Here is a 23,111-nt window from a genome sequence, read left to right as displayed (position 1 = left end):
GGCAGTCAGAAGCTTACTCAGTGAGTAAAGGGCTTTCTCTTAAAATAATTTATATAAGTGATTTATTACCGTAGGCACTAAAGAAATGTAAGAAGGGCTACCATGGTTACCTGTTCCTCAAGGTCCAGCCCAAGACTCACCCTCCTTAACGCTCATAGCCCATTAAGCCCAGGCATCAATCTCTGTACGGTTCCATTTGCCCTTATCATACAGCTCTTTGTACCATCCAATATTTCTCTTTGTGGAGGCATAGTACAGAACCTTCCCCCAGACTGCAGCGAGCATCTTTATGTGTGTGTTGTTGGCGTTTGTACTTTACATCTACTTAGCACAGAACTCTGCTCATTGTACCATCAGCTCCTAGTATTAAGGTCTGTCTACAAACATGTTATTGGTGGTCCAATTCTGCTAATCAGATGAAATAGTTGAAGATCGCTCTGGCCTTGTCCCACTCTCCTGTTTCTCCCTCCTCTAGCCTGGTTGGTAGGAGGACAGGAGGAAGGGCCTGGGCCCAAGCACAGCAGTGGGGGCCATGCATACGGAAGAAAGGAGGCCGAGCAGAGTAGGGGGCTGCCCTGTTCCCAGTGCTGCCAAGGGAGTAAATGCCATACTTGGTGGTACAAAGTCCAGGGCACCGTGTAAGGCGCTGCCTCGTACAGAAGTTGAGCAGCGAAGCCCAGCCCCAGTGAGCAGAGTGTACACAACTGCTACACTCTCCACGGCTTGCCTTAATCCCCTAGTCCCAGCACTATATCCCGAGCAGTGCTGGGCAGCCCAGCTAAGAGCTACTACGGCAGAGTGAAGCACCCCTAGTTCCCCCATTTCCCCCTCTTCCACTCCCTCCTCAGGGTCTTCTTTACCTATAGCTCCTCCTTCACCTCCACATTCAGCCCCTCTCCAATCCCTAGCAGTCCTGCTACTACCAGTCAAGACTCTAAATTCTTGCAGGGTCCACCTGCCGCCCTTTCCCAACCCTGTTCCCTTAAGCAGAGTCACCTGCTCAGACGGAAAAGTAGAACTGATTTCCGCCACCACTGAACACCTGGCTCCCCCTCGCCTCAGCTCCCTCTCCGTGCTTTTTTTTTTTTTTTGCCCTCCAGACTATCCCCTACTCCTCTTATTAAATTCCATTCTAACATCACATCTTCAAAGAAGTCTGCTGGGTTTACACTGGTTGATTCTGGGGACCCTGTACCAGTCACTCAGTAGTCATAAGGATAACCTCTCACATGGGTGCATCCTTCACTATTTTCTCACACGGGTACAGCCTTCACTCTTTTGAAAATATTGTAACATTTGTTCAGAACAACCCTGTGGGAACAGGTATGTTTTAGCCCCATTACACACATGAGCAACCTAAGGCTAAGCATCTGTGACTTACCCACCACTACCAGCTAGGAAGATGCTGAACCCCAGCTGAGATTCAGACCCATCGGTTCCCGCTCCAGTGCTCTTTCTATAACAGCTTCCCCCAACGCCCTCAACTAGCACTCTCATTACTAAGCGCTTGTTTGTTTTGACGGCAGTGTTCTAGTTATCTTTCACATTCGTGTTCTTGTCAATTGTGCTGGTAGCCGAGTGTTTATTACGCCTCCATGTGGTTGGGAGCCTCCAGAGATCAGGGACAGAATTGTCCTTTCTCTGACAGTCCTTCAAAATCCAGGCTAGGGTTCTGCCAACCAAAGGAATTGGGCCTGGGGGACAAGGGCAGGCACCGCTGACGCAGATCCTTGCCACCCTCAAATGCATCGCGGACTCCATGGACAGTGGAGCCGAGGACGGTAAGGTGGTGATAATAATAACTGACGGCAGCTGACATTTGTTGGGCACTTACCAAGTGCTAGGCATGATGCTAGTTCTTTATTTACATTAATCCTTACAACAAATTTCCAAGGGAGGTATTATTATCGTCAAATGAGGAAACTAGTGTTCAGAGATGTGGAGCCAGGGTGCAACCCACATCTGTCTGACTCCAAAAGGAGCACATAAATAGCAGAATTCAATTTATATTTAAAAATATGATAATCCCTTACTCCCTGAAGGCCTATCCTACCCTTGACTCTTCCTCTCCCAGAAAAGAAAATTCAGGGAGAGGAAAGCTAGGCAGGAGGAACCTCACACACACACACACACACACACACACACACACACACACACATCTTCTCACACACACACACACACACAGATCACTTACACCTATCACCACCACCCTGGATTTCCTAGACAGGGTGAGGGCTACGAGGGCAGGGGGTCAGTTTCCCCAGGACCCTAGCCCTCATCCCCTTCCCTGGTGCTAAATAAAAGTGAATAAATACTAAATAAATACAACCGGGGTCTACCCTGCCTTCCCCCTCCCTCCTGTGACCAGCAGGGCAGAGGGGGCAGTTTAGATAGGGGACTATCTCCCAGCCCCTTCCATCCACCAGCCATCCAGGGCAGGAAACCCGGGCAGGGCCAGCCTGCTCGGTAAGGCAGAGAGGAGGGGCGGGCTCACCTCACAGCCCCTCCCCAACTGTGTCTCGGTGCGAGGCAGCTGCCGAGCCCCCTCATTCTCCCAGCCAAGTCCGAGGCCCCGGTGCCCAGAAAGGGCAGCCGGGACGGTGAGGTTATTTCCTGCCCGCCCAGGAGCGCCGCCGGAGGATCTCCAGAATCTGTGCCTTGCGGTGCACCCAGTCCTGGGGAGGGGGGCGTGGCGTTGAAGGGGTTGGCCAGGGCACGAAGAAGCTGTAGCGGAGGCGTACGTTCTGGGGGTTGCCAGCCACCAGGACCTGCAGCGTCAAAGGCTGAGCCAGGGGCCCGTGGCCGGACAGTGTCTCCGAGGCTGCAGTGGCCCCGCTGTAGCGCAAGCTGACTGCCCCGGGCAGGACCACGTCTGTGGGGGAGGGTATCAGCGTGTATTCACCATTGAGGGCATAGGAGCCATCGGGGAGCTTCAGGGCCAGGTAGAGGCTCCGGACACCAGGGCTACCCTGCTGCCGGACCAGGATGTGGGTGGCCCCTGCGGGGATGGTGACCACATCGTTGTATCCGTACCTGTGTGCAAGGAGTAGAGGAGAACTCAGCATCTCCCTGAATCCTCTCAGCCTTTCTGAGCTGTGTTTGTTATGATTGTATGTGTATAGAAGGTTGTCTCCCCAGACCTACGTGAGCTGTCCAGCCTAGATCTGAGCTACATGCAAATGTGCCCTCCTTCCTCCTCTCTGGGCCTTTACACCTGCTGCCCCCTTACTGAGGTGCCCATCTAAGCCCCGCCTCCTTGGTGCCTGTCCAATTCCTATTCTTCCTCCAGAAGGGAGGTCACCTCCTGGGAAGCCTTCCCTGATGCCCACAAGTGCCCTCACAGCAGCCCAGGCTGACACCTTTGAGCAGGTGGGACACTGCGCTGTAACTGTGAACTCGTCTGTCTCCGCTACTAGACTGTACGTCAGCTCTTTGAAAGGAGAAGCAGTGTTGAGTTCACCTCTGTATCCCCAGGGCCCAGGACAGCATCCAGGAAGGTGGGAGGAGGAAATAAATAGTGAACGAACCTGAATTTTCTGAAGGAGCCAGACTGCTTGCTGCAGCTGGAACCATCCCCACCGCACACCATGCACTTGTCAAATTTCTTTTTGGAGCCAATGACGCGGTCACAGCCGGCATGGATGCAGCGACCCCGGACACAGACTGAGGAGCTGTCTGGAGAACAGGGGGTCCCATCTACCACCTGAGGAGAAGAGAGGGAGTGATGAAAGGGTCTTCCTTAGTCAAAACGGGTTGGTAAGTCGAACAAGACCCATATCCCATCAGGGAGGGGATGCCAGAAAAGTTGGGTCAGGGAGGGGATGTGGATGGAGTGTGGAGGGAACCCCAGCCACTGTAAGGGATGATAATCATAAAAGCCATCATTTTCAGAGCACTCACTATGAATTAGGCACGGTGCTAAGGGCTATATAAATCTCAAAACCACTATTTGAGGTTTGTAGAGATGGAACACTGAGGTTTAGAAAGATTAGGAGCTTGCCCAAAGGTTACACAGCTGGCAAGCAGAGAAGCCAACACGGGAATTGCAGGTCTGAGTCCCAACCCCAAGCCCTAAATCTTGGTGGTACCGTCCCAGCTGGACACTAGAGGGCAGTCAACGCGCAGGCTTTCTCCCCAGAACAGGGGTGAAGGATGCAAACCCGCTAGGCTTGTTCTTTCTTCAGCCTCAACCCAGGGCCCTATCACAGAGGGGGGGTGCGGGGACATTGCTGTCTCCAGGAGGCCTGTCCAGTGAGGGACTGGTCATCCATGAGCTCAGTGAGGCCACCACTGTAATTTGCCAGAGGAGCCCATGGGAAGGGGGTCAGAGAAGGGCCCAAAAGTCCACACACTTCCATTCTCACAAAACGGAGCACTGGAAGAAGGGGGAGGAAGAGGGAAAGAAACCAAGGGAAATGGGACAGGCTAGAGCTGCCTGACTGGCAACTTATCCAGAGTCCAGGGCTACTTTTCTAAATACCCCTGGCCAGAGAAGTCTGAGTGGGCCCCGGGCATGGCTGTGGGAACGCCAGCAGTAGTGCTGTTTGGGATCTGTGCCACCAGAAAGTAGAGGGCGGGTTGGGTAGTGTGTGAGCTTAGACGGGGCCCTGGGGCATCCTGGTTCTCACCCGTGGCTCCAGCACATAGTAGTAGCCCAGTGCCCGGGCCTGGCAGGTGAGTTTGCACTGGTCCCGGGGCGCCACACCTGTGTAGCGAGGAACCCAGTCCATGGGCCCTGGGAAGTTCTTGAAGAGGTCAGTGCGGTGGTTGTAGGCAGCACACTGCTCTTCACGGAAGGTCAGTGCTGTAGGGTTAAAATGGACAGTCAGAGCCCCTCTCTCCTCACGCTGCCCCACCAGCCCCTCCACCGAGCCTCTCAGACCTCCAGACAGTACGGCAGCTCTCTCCCCCACAGACTACCTGTCACTTTCCTGAAGGGTAAAGCCACTCCCCCCAACAGCAGGGACAGTCAACACCTCCTTGGTCCCTGAACTCAAGGGACAGTCCTTTCCGTCCTAGCCATCCCTCCCAAGGCTCCCATCCCCCCCACTCCTCACCTGAGCCAGTCGGGCAGTCCTGGGTATTGCAGGAACGAAAGCGGGTATGGCGGCCCTCACAGTACTTGCCACCATTCCGGGGGATGGGCCGTGTGCAGTCCCGGGAAGAGAACTGGACACCACCTCCACAGCTCCGAGAGCAGTCACCCCACGATCCCCAGGGGCCCCAGCCACCAGCCTGTGGGATCTGCAGAAGGACAGAATGGAAGAGTGGGATGAATACACTCTCTTGGGCTCAGGGCTACTCCCTCCTCCCCCAGGCCCTCTGCCCCTCCCCTGCCCTTGGGATCTCACATTGAAGTCCTGGAGCTGGTCCACATGGAGGCAGCGGCCACCCATACAGGCCTGTGCGGGCCCACAGGGGGTACCATCAGCCCAGGGTGAATGCTTGGTCTGGCACATGGAGTGGCCATTGAGATGGCCAGAGCACCAGAGGGCAGCACAGGGCGGCGGCAGCTGCGGACAATGGCGTGAGTCAGGCCCAAAGGTCAGCTGGCACTGGCGGTCAGCATCGTAGTCCTTGCCGGGGAAAGTCACAGGCAGATGCAGGGGAGCCTCTGGCTTGTCTAAGAGACAGTGCCCTGGGAAAAGAGGCAGGGGTAGGACGTCACCAATAGGTTGAAGGGGTGCCAGCCTTGGGCTCCCCAGGGCCTGACAGATCCTAAGATCCAAATTCTAGGGCTGGAAGAAGCTTTAAGTAGCAGCTAAATGTATTCAATGCTTATTATGTGATGAACATCGGCTAGATGCTTGACCAACGGTATCGTGTTTAATCATGGCCAAAGCCTATGAGGTGGTTACCGTTATTATGCGTATCTTACAGATGGTAACTTACAGTCACACGTCTACACACATCTAAAGAACAGGATCAGGATAGGAACTCAAAGCACTAGACCTTCCTACCTATTCCAACCAGCTACAGAATTCTTGAGTCTGCTTCTCCTCAACAGCGCTGCCCAACCATAGTCACACTGCTAGGCACGCACACCTCAAGTGACAAGGCAGTCACCTCTTTCACAACTAGCCCCTTGCAGTGTTGGACAGCTGTGGCCCTTAGAAGGTCAGTTCTAATTCTATTGAGCCAAAACTTGCCTCCTGTAGCTGTGCTATTTATTTTGAGAGGAAGTGGGAACCACACAAAGGCAGCAGCATTTCTCACTCCATCCCACACTGCAGAGGAGGCACGTTGGAAGGAGTCAGTTTGGCCCATGTGAAATGCGGCAGAAGAGAAAGTACAGCGGGGGGCAGGAACTGGGTCCTGCACAGGGAAAGGGGAGGGCCATCTGCTTACCATAGCCATTGTCCAGGAAGTCAGTGATGAAGCGGGCACTGCAGGGGGACCAGGGCTCCTCGGGGTCCACGTGAGCCATCACAGGAGCCATGACATGGCGGGAGGTACTCCCAGGCCCATTCAGACCAGCACATGGCTTTGAGTTGTCATGGAGCATGTTGAAGACATGGCCTGTGGGAGCAGAGGCCCTGTTAGGGTCCAAGGGTCTCATCCCTGTGCCCTCAGGGGGTTGCAGGCCCATCATAAGCCTGGTTGCAGGTATGGATGGTCAGATCCATTCCCCATCCCAACCTGCACCCAGTGTCTTTCTGGTGCTCTAAGGGCTTCTCAATATGTAGCCCCCCTTGCTCTGTCTCCCCTCTCCCCATGATACACTCAGGGCCCCTCCCTACCCACTTTTCCTTATAGCCTACATTCCCAACCCTGATTCCATCCACTCTATCACTGACTCTTGTGAATAATCTCTCTCAGTACTGTGCCACCTCCCCTCCAAACACAGTTCACAGTAGATTTCTACACACTATCTCATTTAATAGAAAAATCTAAATGCTTGTCAACATCCGGAGCAGAGAAGGGTAATGGCCCTGGACCTAGGCCTGGGGAAAAGGAAGAAACACCTTGTGACTTGCATTTGTACCCTGGTGAGCTCACTGTCCCCTCACCTCACCCCTGATAGCTCTCTCACTCATCACAGGTGCCCCACGACCCCACCCCTAACTTACCCAGTTCATGGGCAGCAGTGAAGGCTGACTGGAGCCCGTCATCCTCCACAATAGCACAGCTCCGAGCTGGGTCACACACAGTGCCCACATCAGCCATGCCTAGAGTGTCACAAGTAGAGACCCCACACAGGTCCTGTGGAGAGGGAGATCAGAGACAATACATGAGGAACCAAGACACCAGCATCCACTGAGCTGAGATCCAGATTAGTGGAGACCTGGGCACTGCGTATCCAGCACTGTCAGGGCCCAGATAGCACTGGCAGTGTGGCTGGGGCCAGGCACCATGTTGAACAACTCCAGGGGCACCACTGACATCACGGTCTGTGCAGTGGTGCTTCTTGGAGTTGTGCAGTGCATGGCCTGAGGTGCTGATCGGGGCCTCACCTGACGGGTAAACAGAATGGCCGTGTCAAAGTGGTCAGGGTCCGAGTCCTCGGGGGTGTTGAGTCCTCGCTGCCAGGCACAGAAGCTGCGCAGGGTCTGGGCGGCACTGGGCCCTACTTGGGGCCCTTCCTCACCTGGCCCCAGAATCACCAGCCGAGTCACCACCAAGCTGACAGGGTTGCGGATGCTTGGGTGCTTGAAGGCCTTGGCCGCCGCTGCCATGACCGTCAGCAGGTAGCGCTTTAGCCCAGCACCGTGAAACGCCGCCATCTTGTCATCTGCCACCACCAGGGTCTCCACAAATCTACTCACTGAAGCAAAGCGCTGGAGAGGAAAAAAGGGGAGGAGGATCCTGAAATAGCCTCCCAGACCCATGGATCGCTTCTCCCCTCCCTTACTTCCTGGGTCTGGAACTCAGCAGAGCCAGCTGGGCCACATACATCCCACGGGATTCCTGATGGGTCTCGGTGGGGCCTCCCCCCCAACTCCAAATCCCAGGGCTTTTGTGGTAACGCTGAGAAATCATCTGCTGGTTCTGAGAAGGGGAGGGGATGGGGATGCCACGTCCCAGGGCTATGTGGGCCCAAGAGGTGAAAAGCAGCTGGGACTGCCTCTGGGAGGGACTTTGGGGTCCCCCATGCCTGAGTGTGTCTGGGGCTGCAGGACTGGGGCTAGAGGGCTGGGCTGCAACGTGTCTTCCCTGTGTGGTTGGAGGAACAATTCAGTCAGCAGCTAGGGCCAGGGCCAGATTTCAGCGTGGCGGGTGTGGAGGGAGCGTCTGGTCTGGATTAAAGCTAGAGAGGGAGGGAGGAAGGACGGGAAGAAGGGGGGAGACTGGGAGTGGGAGGGAGGAAAGGATGGAGCCTCAGGCAGCCTTGCAGTCAGTCCACAATGTGGGAAGGGGACGGACCAGAAGGGGGTTCAGGATGCCTTTCCTCCCCGGTCCACTCCTGCCCTAGTTTGCAGTTTGCCAGAACAATTCTGAAGACAGCATCAGAAGCCAGAGGCCAGACTCTTGGGCCTCAAACCTCACTCCTTTAGCTGGTGGTGAAAATCAAATTTGGGGCCCAGAAAAGAGTCAAGGCCAAGGGGCTATCAGGAGGGCCTCCTTGTTGGGGACTGTGCCAGTAGGATGCCATGGCCAGGCAGGGTCGGGGTGGAGAGAGAGAGCGGTCATTCCCAGCATAGCGTCTCTGACCCAACCCTGGGAACCCCCTTGGGATCAGCGGTCTGGCTAGGAGAAGGGTTGGGGCAGGGAAAAACCAGAGCCTTCCCAGGAAAGGAGGCCAGTGGAAAGAGAAAAGGCAGACAGAAGGGAGGGAAGCAGCAGGCTGGCCAGAAGTGGAAGTGGGTGGAGAGAAGGTGAATAGGGGTCAGTAGGACAGACATGGCAGGAGGACACTGCAGGACACAGACTCCAGGGCTGCCTACCTTGGCTCTTCGTGGGCTGGAACTAGGGCTCCCGGGAGGAGCCTGGACGTTGCAAATGGGGCCCTGGCCGCTGGCTGGACTCTTCCGGCGTAGGATGTGAGCCCCAGGCCCACCAGCAGAGTTAGGGGTGCCTCCTTCCAGGGGCTGGATGTGGAGTTCGGTCCCTCGATACTGCAGCACCCCTAACAGGGCTCCCCCATCCCAGTGCAGAGATGCCACCGACTCCGGATCTCCGTTGATGGTGCCAGTGAAGTAGGTGCCCGGCTCTGCCCCGCCCAGGAGCTCAGGCGCCCGGCCCAGGTATTGCACCGTCAGCCCCTCCACCCGCACGCCGGGGTCCTGCTCCAGCTCTAGTAGCAGCGTCTCCCCAAAGGCTGGCAAGCGGTAGGATAGCCTGGCAGGGGTGCCCAAACCAGGCAGGACGCTGTCGTTGAGCTTCTCTGGAAACACGATCTCCTCCTCCCGGGGGAGGGGGCTGGCTGGCCAGGCTGAGGGCAGGAGGGAGGCCAGCAGCAGCAGAAGCAGCTCGGAGACGGGCACGCTGGGGAGCAGCAGGCGGGGTTGGATTCCCCACAGGCAGCACTCCGCCAAGCCCCTCCCGGGATGTGAGTCCGTCCGGGACATGGCACTGGTGCTGAAGCTGGGAGGGACTGAGGCCGTCTGGGCACCAAGTCCTCCCTGCCCTGGCTTTGGAAAACTCCTCTCTGCAGCCTCGGGGCTCGGACCCCAGCCAGGGTCAGAGGCAGAATTTTCAGAGGGTCTGGGGACCTTCAGAGGAGATGGAGAAAACTTGGCCCTTAGGCTTAGGAGAGGTGCCTTAGTGGTCTGGTTCCTCCAAACTCTCCTCCCACACCCTCCTCTCCTGGATCTTTGTTTCTCCCTGCCTGTGTCTTCTGCAGCTTCTCTGGCCTCTCCTTTTGCACTCCCTCAGACTCTGTCTGGCTTCGCTTCTGTGCCTGTCCTCTCTCTGCCTCCTTCCGCCGTGCCTTTGTTTCTTTCTCCTCCTCTCTCTCCCGTGTCTATGAGTCTGTGGGTCTCCCTGTGAGTTCTTCCCAGCCTTTCTCCGCGCCAGCTCTTTTAAGCATCCTGAGCCACTACGATTGGCTGAGCTATAAGCCATTCAGCCAGGAGCTCTGGTGGTAGGACTCAGATGGGTGTTTCATTGCTTCCCAAAAATCTAGTTTTTGTTTTCCTTTAAAAAAAAAAATGGGACTTGCCCAGGGGAGGGGAATCTCTAGCAGCCGGATGGATCATAGGCACTGGGCCAGCTGATGACATAGTCTTTTCCCAAACCCCACAGTCAGCTCTCAGCTGTCTCTTTCCCTTTTTGGTGGGACAGAGCCCCAGGAGGGGTAGGAAGTCAGGGAAAGGGCCTGGACCACACGCGGAGAAGGGACCACGGTCCCAGGAGAATTCTAGCTCCCACTGTCTAACCTGGCACATCCTCCCTTTTCTCAGGGATCCCTCATGATGCCCTCTGCCCCTAGAGGCTGGTTTCCAGGGCCGAGGGAACTGAGTGAGCTGCCAGGGAAAGAGGGTGGGGAACAGGTAAGGAAGCATCAAGACGGCCGAACAAAGGAAGGAGGTGGCTTGACACTGCTCAGGATGGGACCAAGAAGCTGGAGAGGGTACAGGAGGCAGGGAGAAGGGGCAGGCAAGGAGACAGTGATCAGGGAGTGTACTGCCCAAAGGCAGGATGAGTCTGCTTAGAATGGGCACACGGAGCCGGCAGAGGACAAGGCAGGAGGGGTTAACGACTCTTCCTTCTACAGAAGGGAGCTCTAGGGTGGCACCTTCTCTCCCTCAGGATCCCCTTTCCTGAATTACCATTCCCCGCCCCCTCAGAAGCCCAGACAGCCATTCTGCCTCCAGCCTCCATTCCCCCCAGAACTCCCCCTCCCCACTTCCTGACTCCCCATTTCCCTGGCCCAGCTCCCAGTAGCTTCCCCCAGGCTCTTGGCCCTGCTCCTACCCACTCCCAACTGCCCTAAACCCTCCCCCAGCCTCAAGTCAGCCAGCCCCCAGCACAAGAAAGAAGTGCTCTCTCAGGAACCCAGAAGTACCCTATGTCAGTCCATCAGAGGGAATCCCCACCTGGTTCCCCTTTTCAGCCCCACCTTTTCCTAAGAACCCAGTGGTTCCTGGAATATCTAGTAATCTTTTATTTCTCATTCCACATGGGACAGGGAGAGGGTGGTTGTAGCACTGTGGGTACAGGAAAATTAGGGAACTGAGAGAAACAGGAACCCAGTGCCTGGGATGGAGAGAGTGCTTGGGGAGGAAGAGGTAATGTTAGGGCAAGGAAGCAGAATGATTTCCTTGGTTTGGGACTGGAGAGAACTCAGCAACGAAGTCTTGGGGGTGGATTCTCAAGACAAGGAAGGAAAGGGCTCAGAAGTAGGGGCAATTTCTGCTCACCCCATGCTATGGCCACTCCTTTCCCCAGGATATCCCCAGGAAGGAGAGTACCGTCAGCACTTTCCTTTCCCAGAGGCAGACCACCTGCCCCTGCCCCCACTCCTCTATTCACTCTCAGCCTAGTCACCTCCTGTCCTCCACAACCCATCCGCCAGAATACTTCCTTTTCCCCTCCCTTCCTGCTCAGGTTGCAGATACCTGCCCTGGTGACCATCACTTCCTGTATCACCCACCCCCTTCGGACTGCAGGACCCACCTCTTGACCCACCACATGCCCTGACCCTGGTCCTAAGGGGAGGGGGTTGGTGCTGCAGGAGTCAGACAAAGGATGGGAGACCAGAAGGGGCAGGAGCAAGAGGAGCTGTCACCAGAGGACTCTTACTGCCCCTCTGCACCCGCATCTGAGACGAGGACAAAGGGGGCGAGTAAGCAGTGAGAGACAAAAGGCCTTAGAGTAACAGCAGCAGCAGTGTGTGTGGGGAGCGTTGGCAGCCTGGAGAAGGCACAAAAGATGCAGTGTCCTAGGCAGCCCCCCAGGATCCCTCACCCTAGCTCCAGCTCAAGTTGCCCCTAGGGCCAAGCAGCCCGGAGTCCATCCTGTCTTCTCCTAGGCTGGATTAGGGCAAATAAATGCAGTCCCTACATCGTCCTCCCTCACTATCACCACATTCACTGTGTGTTTCAGCTATACCGGGAGAGGAGGCCCAGGGAGACGCTGGGGAATGAGGGGAGCAGGGAGGCACAGCCTCTGCCTGGCTCTGTGAGGGCTGCCGAGCCCACCCAGGTGTCCCAGTCAGTTCCCCCAGTCAGGGATATGGCCTCACCCTTTGGTACATTTCCCATTAGGTCAACTCCCAGGCTAGAAGTCAGGCTTTCCCCTCTTTCTTTGCAGCTAAGAATTCCCTGTCTCTGCCACTCTCCTGGTCTGTCTGCCCCACCCTGCTGTCCTGCTGGTGAGCTGTGGCCCAGGCACCCTGTCTGGAGGAGATCTGGGGAAGGCCTCTTTCCAGGCCCCAAGTGGGAGGGATGTGCAAAGTTAACGGGTGGCCCAGCTGGAGCTGGGCTTGGAGGCAGAGAGAACAGCAACTAGCTCCAAGGCTGGAACTCCTCTTTGTCTCCTCCACACAGGATTAGGATCAGACTCCTGATGGTGCTACAGTTCTATGCCGTTGGCCAGTACAGAGGCCGGGTCAGAAAGATATGAGGTGAAAGAGACTGACCCAGGGTGGAAGTGGGGTGCGAGGCATCGCTAAGGGCACTTCCTGGGTCTGTAATTCTGTGGGCTCTGGAAGCCTGGCAGATATAAGGGTCACCCATAGGGGACCTCCTATCCTCAAGAGGTGGCTCCTACACACCGCAGCAGCCCGTTCCAATGCTGGTGGCCTTCGCATCCTACTCTTTTTTCATTTTACTTTGACAGGAGCTCTCAGACCCGCCCAGCCCCACTTGGGCCCCTTTTCCCTAACCCATTTAGGCCGTCTGGAAATTAGCTAGCTCTCCCGGCTCCGAATCTTTTGGATTCGGGGATAAGGAGGTAATTGGCAAAGCCCGGGTCTACCCCAGAAGGGCAGGGCTCAGACACAACCAGAGAGCAGGGCTACAGCAGCGGTGAGCTCACGCGAGGAGTGGGGAAGGGCCCCCATGTGAGTGTCCGCCTGGCTCCGGGCGGCAGGGCACTTTCTAAGGCGCGCAGGCAGCTCGGCGATGGTGCACGAGGGCGCCGCTACCCGCAGCAGGAACTGCAAGTTTCTCCTGCTCAGCCTTAGAAGAGCCCACCAGGGGCGGTGGGAAGCAAGGTCCTCAGCCTCCGGTATTTAAGCGAAAGTGAAGCCGGGGTGCAGAACCCGGATGTTGTCAGGTTCGCGCTCGGCGACCCCGCCAGCTTCCAAGAGGGCGGCTGAGTGGTGCCAATAGGCGAGAAGCCCACAGGAGGCGCGCAAGAGGCACTTCCGCCCGGTTCTGCTTCCCGCAGTCTGTGGCGGGGCAAGATGGCGACGCTCAGGGCTCTGTGCGGCCTCCGGGGCGTCGCGGCCCTGGTGCTGCGGCCCGGGGCTGGGGCCCGACTGCCGATTCAGCCCACCAGGTGAGACCAAGCGCAGCCCTCGATGCGCTGTCCCCAGGGCTAGGGTTTCTCGAGTCCGGGGACTCCACGGGCCCTGTGACCCCCCCTAGGAAAGAATGACCCAGGCCCGTGACCCCTCGTCCAGGCCTGCTCTATCGAGTTCCAGGGTCCAGTGGTGCCTGCCTTGGCCGAGGGAGGAAAGAGGGTTTGAGCTCGATCTGCCAGAGGTGAAATCAGTTGGAGGGAGACTCCGCGCCTCAGTGTTAGTGATAATGTCACCCTCCCTTTATGTCCTGCTGCTTTTCCCAAACCCCTTCACGGGTGGGGCGCGACTGGTGAAAAGTCTCCTTAAACGCTGTGGAAGAAAAGGAGAGCAACCCCGATAGACTTAAAGGAGGAACATAAACCAAGAATCCCCGGTTGGCCTCAGTGCATTGTTCTGGCCGTACTTGAGCAGAGCCAAGGAGCCAGCATGCCCCACCCGCCTTTCTTTTCTTACTCTTGGGTTGACCTTGAATAAACACCTTTTTGAGTTTGTATCCACCAGGATGGGAATATGAATATGACCAGAATTTAAAGGAGCTGGGATCCCCGGCTTTGCATGTGTACGGGTGATAGGTGAAGTGATTTCAGGAATAAGTTGTTAGTAAGGATGGAACCTCTAGAGATCCGGTTTGTTCTGCCAAAGCGACGCAACTCTGTGTCAGTGACTTGACGTTGAAGAATCCAAGACACCCTTCCCTGGGCCCGCCTGAAAGTGAATGGGAACAGAGGAACCAAGCACTGTTCAGGCCCTTTGTGTAGGATCTGTCATTACCTCCCCAGAGGTGCTCGGCAATGGCAGCCAGATGTGGAATGGGCAGAGCAGTTTGGGGGCGCTGTCATGTACCCCACCAAGGAAACAGCCCACTGGAAGCCTCCACCTTGGAATGGTGAGTGCCCAGTGCCACTGTCCCAACCTACACCCCTCCATGCCCCAAGCTGATTTCTAAGTGCTCTTGAGCTCTCCGTGTGAGGCAAATTTTAGCCGCCAACTCTTTTTGCTGCTTTAACCTTGCAACTCAACAAACGTGACTGTAGTGATAATAGGAGGTATTTGTCAAGTAGAATATTCCAAGAGAAAAGAAAGAGAAGGTCCCAGTCAACCCTCGAGATCCCTACCAAATTTATATCTTTAGCTTCAGCTTTTTCCAGAGATTCAGTATATATATATATATATATTTTTAAAATTTCATTTATTTATTTATTTTTGGCTGTGCTGGGTCTTTTCTGTGCGTGGGCTTTCTCTAGTTGCGGCGAGCGGGGGCCACTCTTCATCGCGGTGCACGGGCCTCTGACTGTCACGGCCTCTCTTGTTGCGGAGCACAAGCTCCAGACGCGCAGGCTCAGTAGTTGCGGCTCACGGGCCTAGTCGCTCCGCGGCATGTGGGACCTTCCCAGACCAGGGCTCGAACCCGTGTCCCCTGCATTGGCAGGCAGACTCTCAACCACTGCGCCACCAGGGAAGCCCGATTCAGTATATTTCTATCTCCCTCTCTTGACAAGGTGGTTTTTCCCACTGGCACCCAAATGAAACCTTTCTGAATACGAAACCTTTTTCCCCCCCCATCAAAACTAGCTCTTCCTTGTGACTTTTAATTTTTATTTTATTTTATTTATTTGCGGTACGCGGGCCTCTCACTGTTGTGGCCTCTCCCATTGCGGAGCACAGGCTCCGGACGCGCAGGCTCAGCGGCCATGGCTCATGGTCCCAGCCGCTCCGCGGCATGTGGGATCTTCCCGGACCGGGGCACGAACCCATGTCCCCTGCATCGGCAGGCGGACTCTCAACCACTGCGCCACCAGGGAAGCCCGTGATTTTTAATTTTGATCAGTGACTCCCTCATTCTCCTAATCCCTCAGGATTGAAGATTTTTAGTCATTTTTGGCTCTTTTTTCTCTCTTGCCCTCCATGTCTATGTTCAATAACATGCAGATTCTTTAATAATGTTTCACATCTGGTCATTTCTCCCTTTGTTGTTTCGATTTATTTTGTATTAGACCTTGATTATTTCGGAAGTCTCTTTGACGGGTTATTGCCACTGATATAGTTTCCCTCCAGCTATCCTATACAGTGTCTATGCCTTTATCTTCCCCAAACATCATTTTAGCATGTCATTCATTCTTTTGATCGAAAACCTTCAAAGGAACTTCCAGTTAACCTTTCAAAAATTTAACAGTAACAACAGCTGAGTGCTTACCATGTGCTGAGTGTTTTTGTATGCATTATTTCACTTAGTTGTTACAACAGACCTATGAGAGTGATACTAATATTATCCCAATTTTGAGGAAATTGTGGTGTGGAGAGATTAAAAAGTGGTCGAGGACACAGGTGGATTTGTAGGTGGGTCTGTCTGACTCCAAAGCCCATGGTGAAGAATTTTGGTTGCATAGGTAGACTCTGGTTTCAGATCTCAACTCTCCATTTACCAGTGAATAAAGTACCTACTTCATAGCGTTATTGTAAGCATTAAATGAGATACAAGTAACGTAAACCACGTAATGTAGTGATTGGCTCATGCTAAGTCCTTCCTAAGTGTTACTAATAATACTGATAATTGGGGCTCCCCTGGTGGTGCAGTGGTTAAGAATCTGCCTGCCAATGCAGAGGACACGGGTTCAAGCCCTGATCCGGGAAGATCCCACATGCCGCGGAGCAACTAAGCCCGTGAGCCACAACTACTGAGCCTGCGAGCCACAACTACTGAAGCCCGTGCGCCTAGAGTCCGTGCTCTGCAACAAGAGAAGCCACCGCAATGAGAAGCCCACGCACCGCAACGAAGAGTACCCCCTGCTCGCCACAACTAGAGAAAGCCCGTGTGCACCAATGAAGACCCAGTGCAGCCCAAAATAAATAAATAAAATAAATAAATTTTAAATAAATAAATAATACTGATAATTGAACCACTACCCCCTACTGCCTGCCAACACTTAATCTGTCTCTTGGCAAACAAGAGTTCCATAGATATTTACTTTCTTGTTTCTGAGATTTGACATGTGTTCATTCCATAGCATGGGATGCCTCTTCTCTCTACCTATTTGAATCATTCCCTGTGTTTAAGAACCAGCTCATATCTTGCCTCCACGAGGTCTTCACAGTGTTCTTTCCTTTCTTTAAATATTTAACGGCTAAGCAACTTACTTGGCAACTTGTAAATTTGACCTGTGTTACTAGTTTCTCACATGTACTTATCTCCCGAATTAAATTGTAAGCCTCTTGAGGGTAAAAACTGTCGATTAGTAATAGTAAGAATTAAGTATACATTTCCCAATTAGTTGTCCATTCAGCAGATACATCTGGAGAGCAGTGTATCTTCGTGGTTAAGAGTGTGGAGTCTGGAGCTGACCAGGCTGAGTTAAATCCTGACTCTGCCACTTACTGACTCTGCCAATTCATTTAGTCTTTCTGGCCTCAACTTCTCCAATGAGATGAGGATAATGATAGTATCAACTACTTATATGGTTGTTGAAATAATTAAATTAATTAAAATAAGTAAAGTGCTTAGAGTAGTGCCTGGCACATAATAAGGACTGTATAAGTGTTATCTATCATTATTAGTTTTTTTGTTTTTTTTTTTTCCTGGTACGCAGGCCTCTCACTGTCGTGGCCTCTCCCGTTGCGGAGCACAGGCTCCGGACGCGCAGGCTCAGCGGCCATGGCTCATGGGCCCAGCCGCTCCGTGGCATGTAGGATCTTCCCGGACCGGGGCACGAACCCACGTCCCCTGCATCGGCAGGCGGACTCTCAGCCACTGCGCCACCAGGGAAGCCCCTCGTTATTAGTTTTTTAAAGGTATCCTGAGAGACATGGAAAGAGTGAGGCTCATGGTCCCTCTCATCAGAAAGTTTAGTCTCCCTTCCCTTTTTCCCATCTAATGGTCTTCCTCCTGGTTATGATAAAGGTTAGGAAATCAGCACGGTATGGAATGGTGAGATGGAAAGTCTCCAGGGAGATATTAACTCCTTGCTGTCTTTTGGGGGTTCTCAAAGGAATTACCATTTGGCTCAACTATTTCCCACTTCTCAGATGAGGACCCTCCAAAGGACACGTTGGTGTCGAACCTGACCCTGAACTTTGGGCCCCAGCACCCAGCAGCCCATGGAGTCCTGCGGCTAGTGATGGAATTGAGTGGGGAGATGGTGCGCAAGTGTGACCCTCACATCGGGCTGCTGCACCGAGGCACGGAGAAGCTCATTGAATACAAGACCTATCTGCAGGTGTGGGGGGTGAACGGGGACCTGTTGCCAGGACCTGGGGATGCTTTAGCCTCGGACTTTGCCAGTTCACTGCCCCAAAACCCCAGGGGAGGGGGGTGTTGAGAGGAGTAGCCCGTTGAGTTTATTAGGACAGTTTTGACTGGGAGGATGGAGGGATGTGGCAGGGGATGCTTGACTTGAATCATGTGGATTTGGTTTATCCAGCAGAAGTACTTTGGAGCTGGAGCTACACTCCTAGCTCTTCTCTGGCTGACTTTTGGCTGACCCCTTTATCCTTACTCTAGTGCCTCAGTTTCCCTGTTCTTGTGTCATACTAGTACGTCAGAGCTGGTGTCCCTGGGGTCAGGGAAAGAGGAGAGAGACGTCAACTCCCCAGGTTTAACAGCTGATTCTTGTATCTTCCAGCGTTCTAAGTTTGTTTTCGAAATACTCAGTGAGTCAGAGTGACCGGGAGGGAGTTTGTAACAGAGTTTGCTGTTTTTAGGAGAACTCTGTGACCCAAATAATGAGGGTAGGGTCAGATTTGAAGAAACTGGATCTGGGATAGGGATCTGAAGTTTTTTTCTTACTATCATGAAGAAAGCTCTTGATAACAGAGGACGATGGAGTTAGGATTTAGAACCAGCTGACTAGAATGTGATTCCCCCAAAGAGTCCAGGCAATGATGGTTTCTGGTCCCAGAGTCCATGGAGTTAAACCCTGTAGCTTTATCCCACGTCACAGTGACATCAGGGCAAGAACTGGCTGTTCCAAGGAGAAGCTTCTTAGCTCCGCCTCCTTCCTGGAAGCTGAAGCTGGTTCAGCATACAGCTAGGACTTAGCTTTCTTGGTATTCTGGGGAAGAACCATTTCTACCTGACTCTTCCTACAGAAACAAATCCCATTCTTCTTGGTGTTCTTAATTTCCTCCTGAGATTACCTTTCTCCTGCAGTATCTCAGAGAGGCGATCGTCTTTGACAGAGGCGTCACTTGGCCCAGAAGACTTGGTTGGCAGTGGTGTGCTGGAGCTAACTCAGTGGCTCACAAGAACACTGTTAAATTTTCAGGAATTTTGTGAGCCAGTTGTTAAACACAGCTGTTATTAAAAATCAGATTATACTAGCTTGTGATTTAATATATTAAAAATCAAGGTAAGAAGTATCAAAATCCATGCCTTCATTATTTTACTACATTTTTCTACGCTGTGCTCCTTAGGTAGTTACTTCCATTGTATCTGTATCGTGGAAATACTGTGTAATGGTGTGCTACTCGGCCCAGCGCTGTCTGTGGTCAGTTACATAATGTTGGTAGTTTAAAGTGGGACATCGTAGGAGTATTTTCATCATGGAAATGGGCAAACATGACAAATCGGGGTCTCCCCACCTTCACCCCTTCAGTGTGTTTCATCCTGCCTTTCTGAGGCTCCTGAGATCGGGAAGGTTTATGTAGCACTGACCTCTGATGCCCACTGAGAGCAGTGCTTCTAGCAGCCAGACTGAGGGTTCCTTGGCCTGTTAGATGTGATCCTGATTCCTCCCTCTTCCCAGGCCCTTCCATACTTTGACCGGCTAGACTATGTGTCCATGATGTGTAACGAACAGGCCTATTCACTGGCTGTAGAGAAGTTGCTCAACATCCAACCTCCTCCTAGGGCACAGTGGATCCGAGGTATGCCCCATCCCCTTCTTCCTGTGGCCCACTGAGAGTACAGCATGGTGCCTCTGCCCCGCATCTTAGGAGTGCCGAACCGGAGCTTAGTAGGCAGACCCCAGGCTCTGCCCAGAGCTGCTCTGTCAGCCTGGATCCTTGGCTCCTATATCCTTCTCTTGTCTTCACCTCTCTACAGTGCTGTTTGGAGAAATCACTCGGCTTTTGAACCACATCATGGCTGTGACCACACATGCCCTGGACATTGGGGCCATGACCCCTTTCTTCTGGTTGTTTGAAGAAAGGGAGAAGGTATGAGAAGGAGGAAAGAATAGGAAAAGGGAAGGAGGTGCCAGAGGTAGAGAAGGTACGAAGGAGACGGGAGTAAAAGGAGAGAGAACATTTAGGGGGAGAAGGTATATTTAACCTGGGTTATATCTTGAGGAGCTCTGTGTCATGAGGGGTTGGTTGGGCACCAGAAGGCTGAGGGCGGGGGAGTAGACCATCGTGGTGTTGGACTTAGGGGCCCAGGACTTTGTCACTAATTCCCAGTGTGTCCTCTCAAGATGTTTGAGTTCTACGAGCGAGTGTCTGGGGCTCGGATGCATGCTGCCTATGTCCGGCCAGGAGGTGTGCACCAGGTGAGCAGGCTCCCCTGCCTCTCTTAAGGTCCAGTCCTTGCTTGTATCCTCTGTGGCCACTGGAGGGCAGCCCTGGCTGATGGAAGCGCTAACCCTGTATCCCTGAGGCAGGGCTGGCTCTCCTCAGTGGAGACCCTGCACTCCCTATCGATTCTCCGTTTGTCTTCTAGGACCTACCCCTTGGGCTTATGGATGACATTTATGAGTTTTCTAAGAACTTCTCTCTTCGCATTGATGAGCTGGAGGAGGTAAGATAGGAGTCCGTGGGAAAAATCCCTCTTTTACCCCAAGAGGATCTGTGGGATTAATCCCCAATTATAAAGAAATACAGAGGTATTTGAAGAGTGTCATGAAGAGTGTTCACACACCAGCTCTCTTGCTCAACAGATGCTGACCAACAATAGGATCTGGCGGAATCGGACAGTCGACATTGGGGTTGTAACAGCAGAAGACGCACTTAACTATGGCTTTAGGTGTGAGGAATAAGACTTCTCTCCTCAGGGGCGGGTGGGTTCCAGCTTAATCTCTTGGCTTCAGGTGTGGCGCCTTCCTTGCCATGCTGTCTTTGTATCCAATGCCCAGAGCGTGCGGGAGGGAGAGGGGAGACTAGGGAAGAGAGCATGCCTCTTTTCTTGGTTTGTGGAAAGTGACCCTTGGTCCCATTGTACTCTCTACAGCGGGGTAATGCTCCGGGGCTCGGGCATCCAGTGGGACCTGCGGAAGACCCAGCCCTATGATGTTTATGACCAGGTGGAGTTTGATGTTCCTATTGGCTCTCGAGGGGACTGCTATGATAGGTGAGGCCCAGATCCCTTCTTAGCTCATTTTCCAGCTAGTTTCCCCTGTCTAACTTTTCTCTTCACTGCTTTCTGCTTTCTCATCCTTTCCAGTATCTATTGGAGCTCTTGTGTGTGTTAAACTAGGTTGCTCTTCAAAGTACTTGCACATATGGGACATTTTATTTTACCCTTACATTCTTCTTATGTCTTAGATGGGACTAGTTTGGGCTGCATCTTATAGCTGAGAAAGCTGAAGCACAAAAGTTAGAGATTAGCCTGGGGTATGATTCTGTTAGTAGTGCTTGAGACTAGAATCCTCCTTATCCAGTGCTGTTTCCACTAGATTCTAAGCTTCAAATTCCATTCCTCTTCACTGACCCCAAGAAAAATTTGCTACTGTTTTCTTTTTGAGTCACTTTGACTCTCACCTGTTCTATACTCCAAAAAATGTTTAAGAGGGTAATTAAAGAGGGAACTACTACAGGACATGGTCTGAGAAAACTAGAAGAGGATTTGGTCTGAGAAAACTAGGAGAGGGCTCAGTGCTTGAATCAGAAGACTGTAGGTTTTCTATGGGTGGCCAGGCCAAGCAGAGATGCTGTACTAGGAGGAAAGGATGAGGAAAGTTACCTAGCACTGTTCAGTTCGGCCAAGGGCATCCATCCTCCCAGCCTCACATCTCATCCTCTGGCTGCTCTTCTCTTGATCTGAGTCTGTCTCATCTACTTCAGGTACCTGTGTCGGGTGGAGGAGATGCGCCAGTCCCTTCGAATCATCTTACAGTGTCTGAACAAGATGCCTCCCGGGGAGATCAAGGTTGACGATGCCAAAGTGTCTCCACCAAAACGAGCGGAGATGAAGGTTAGCTATAGGGGGAGGGAAAAGGGGGAAAGGGGGCAGCGGCTGGGGAGGAGGATCTTGGGATTAAATTCCTACTTTTCAGTTTTCCTTTTTCAAAGAATTCACTGTATAAGATTCTTAACCTCCCGTAGCCTCCTCTCTTTTTCTATACCTTCTGTGCCCATTGGCTTACATGTGGGATTTTAGACTCCCTGGGGATAGCATTATTTTCTGTGTGTGGGTACACCTGCCATACAGTTTGGGTCTGGCCTGTTGACGCTCCGTTTTTCCTCTCTCCAGACTTCTATGGAGTCACTGATTCATCACTTTAAGTTGTATACTGAGGGCTACCAAGTTCCTCCAGGTGCCACATACACTGCCATCGAGGCTCCTAAGGTGAGGCAAGAAGGGGAAGGAAAGGACAGTACGTGGAGTGGGTGACTGGCGATGGATGTTCAGATAAATGCTTGTTCATCAGTGAGAGAGAGGACGTGAGGGTGAATAGAGAGGTTTTTGTTGGCAGAGGAAAGGGTTCTTCCTGTTAATGGAGGCAGCCAACCTTCTTCCTTGGACAGGGAGAGTTTGGGGTGTACCTGGTGTCTGATGGCAGCAGCCGCCCTTATCGATGCAAGATCAAGGCTCCTGGTTTTGCCCACCTGGTAAGAACCAACCCCAGAGATTCTAACGCTAATACACAAAGCCAGTAATTAATGGCCTTGGTTGAGATTTTTATGCACTTTCACTCCTCCTCCTTCTACCCTGTTAATCTTGCCTAACACTATTGCTGTCTTAATCTCTGCAGGCTGGTTTGGACAAGATGTCTAAGGGACACATGTTGGCGGACGTCGTTGCCATCATAGGTACAAGGCCTGTTGTGTAGTAGAGGTGTTCTAGGCAAGGGAGTTTGAGACTCTGATTGGGGACAGAAACTGAACACTTCTGTTCAACATAGACTATGGGCATAGACTGAAATCCTCAGTTTCCTGAGCACAGTAATGAGTTCTAGATTCTTGGTAACATCACTTTTCTTCTCCTCTCCCTGACCTCCTAGGTACCCAAGATATTGTGTTTGGAGAAGTAGATCGGTGAGCACAGGAACAGCATTGGACCTCCCTGCCTACCTGCTTCGTCTGCGGAGCCTGTCCATCGTTGGGAATGGGACTGTGTGTGTGTGTGTGTGTGTGTGTGTGTGTGTGTGTGTGTACACGTACATGAATGCTTAGCTGTCAGGCTTTCTGTGCATGTACTGGAAAAGGAGAAATTATAATAAATTAGCCGCCTTCTGGCCCCAAGCCCAAACTTGTGGGTATGTCTTTCTCAGTATCTTACTGTCTTTCAGTTTGATGGGAAACTCATGAGTGTTAACCCTGTACTTCTCTGTTAGACTCAGTGCTTAGCAGTTTTTCCTGTGCATCTCTGCCTCTTTTGTGACCCTTGTCCTTTCCACTTCTCCATTGCCCATTTCCTCTTTTTCCCTTACTTCCTCCCTGCCCAAACATTGCTGCCCACACCAATTGGTAAACTCCTCAAATGAAGACTGGGTACAGAGTTCCAGGGGGGAGAGAAAGGGGCTATCATGGGGTCTTAGGGAATTTTGAGGGG

The 23,111-nt window shown here is 52.9% G+C and overlaps 2 protein-coding genes across 5 annotated transcripts; one reads left to right on the top strand and one right to left on the bottom strand.

Annotated features, from left to right (window-relative positions):
* Positions 1–1,792: 1,792 nt before the first annotated feature.
* On the bottom strand, positions 1,793–13,160 carry ADAMTS4 (ADAM metallopeptidase with thrombospondin type 1 motif 4). The gene is made up of 9 exons (XM_033856030.2): positions 8,886–13,160; positions 7,455–7,778; positions 7,071–7,203; positions 6,349–6,519; positions 5,352–5,638; positions 5,058–5,244; positions 4,629–4,804; positions 3,528–3,703; positions 1,793–3,033 (listed from the first exon to the last, which is right to left on the bottom strand). The coding sequence occupies exons 1-9, from the start codon at positions 9,507–9,509 to the stop codon at positions 2,607–2,609; spliced, it is 2,505 nt and encodes an 834-aa protein (XP_033711921.1). The 5' UTR covers positions 9,510–13,160; the 3' UTR covers positions 1,793–2,606.
* Positions 13,161–13,240: 80 nt separating this feature from the next.
* On the top strand, positions 13,241–22,808 carry NDUFS2 (NADH:ubiquinone oxidoreductase core subunit S2). 4 transcript variants are annotated; one of them, XM_033856032.2, is made up of 14 exons: positions 13,242–13,386; positions 14,191–14,297; positions 17,432–17,622; positions 19,150–19,270; positions 19,449–19,561; positions 19,816–19,890; positions 20,061–20,138; positions 20,278–20,363; positions 20,568–20,687; positions 21,401–21,530; positions 21,810–21,905; positions 22,085–22,168; positions 22,312–22,369; positions 22,561–22,808. In XM_033856032.2, exons 1-14 carry the CDS (start codon positions 13,292–13,294, stop codon positions 22,596–22,598), a joined length of 1,392 nt encoding a protein of 463 aa, XP_033711923.1. In that variant the 5' UTR covers positions 13,242–13,291; the 3' UTR covers positions 22,599–22,808. The 4 variants fall into 4 exon arrangements, with proteins under 4 accessions (XP_033711932.1, XP_033711927.1, XP_033711933.1 ...); XM_033856041.2 differs by lacking the exon at positions 22,085–22,168 and having other exon boundaries at positions 13,241–13,386; XM_033856036.2 differs by lacking the exon at positions 22,312–22,369 and having other exon boundaries at positions 13,241–13,386.
* The last annotated feature ends 303 nt before the right edge of the window (positions 22,809–23,111 follow it).

Source organism: Tursiops truncatus, chromosome 1, assembly GCF_011762595.2.
Source record: "Tursiops truncatus isolate mTurTru1 chromosome 1, mTurTru1.mat.Y, whole genome shotgun sequence".
Lineage (NCBI taxonomy): Eukaryota > Metazoa > Chordata > Mammalia > Artiodactyla > Delphinidae > Tursiops > Tursiops truncatus.
Note: the sequence above shows the minus strand (reverse complement) of the source record. Positions and strands in the feature narration are given on the sequence as shown.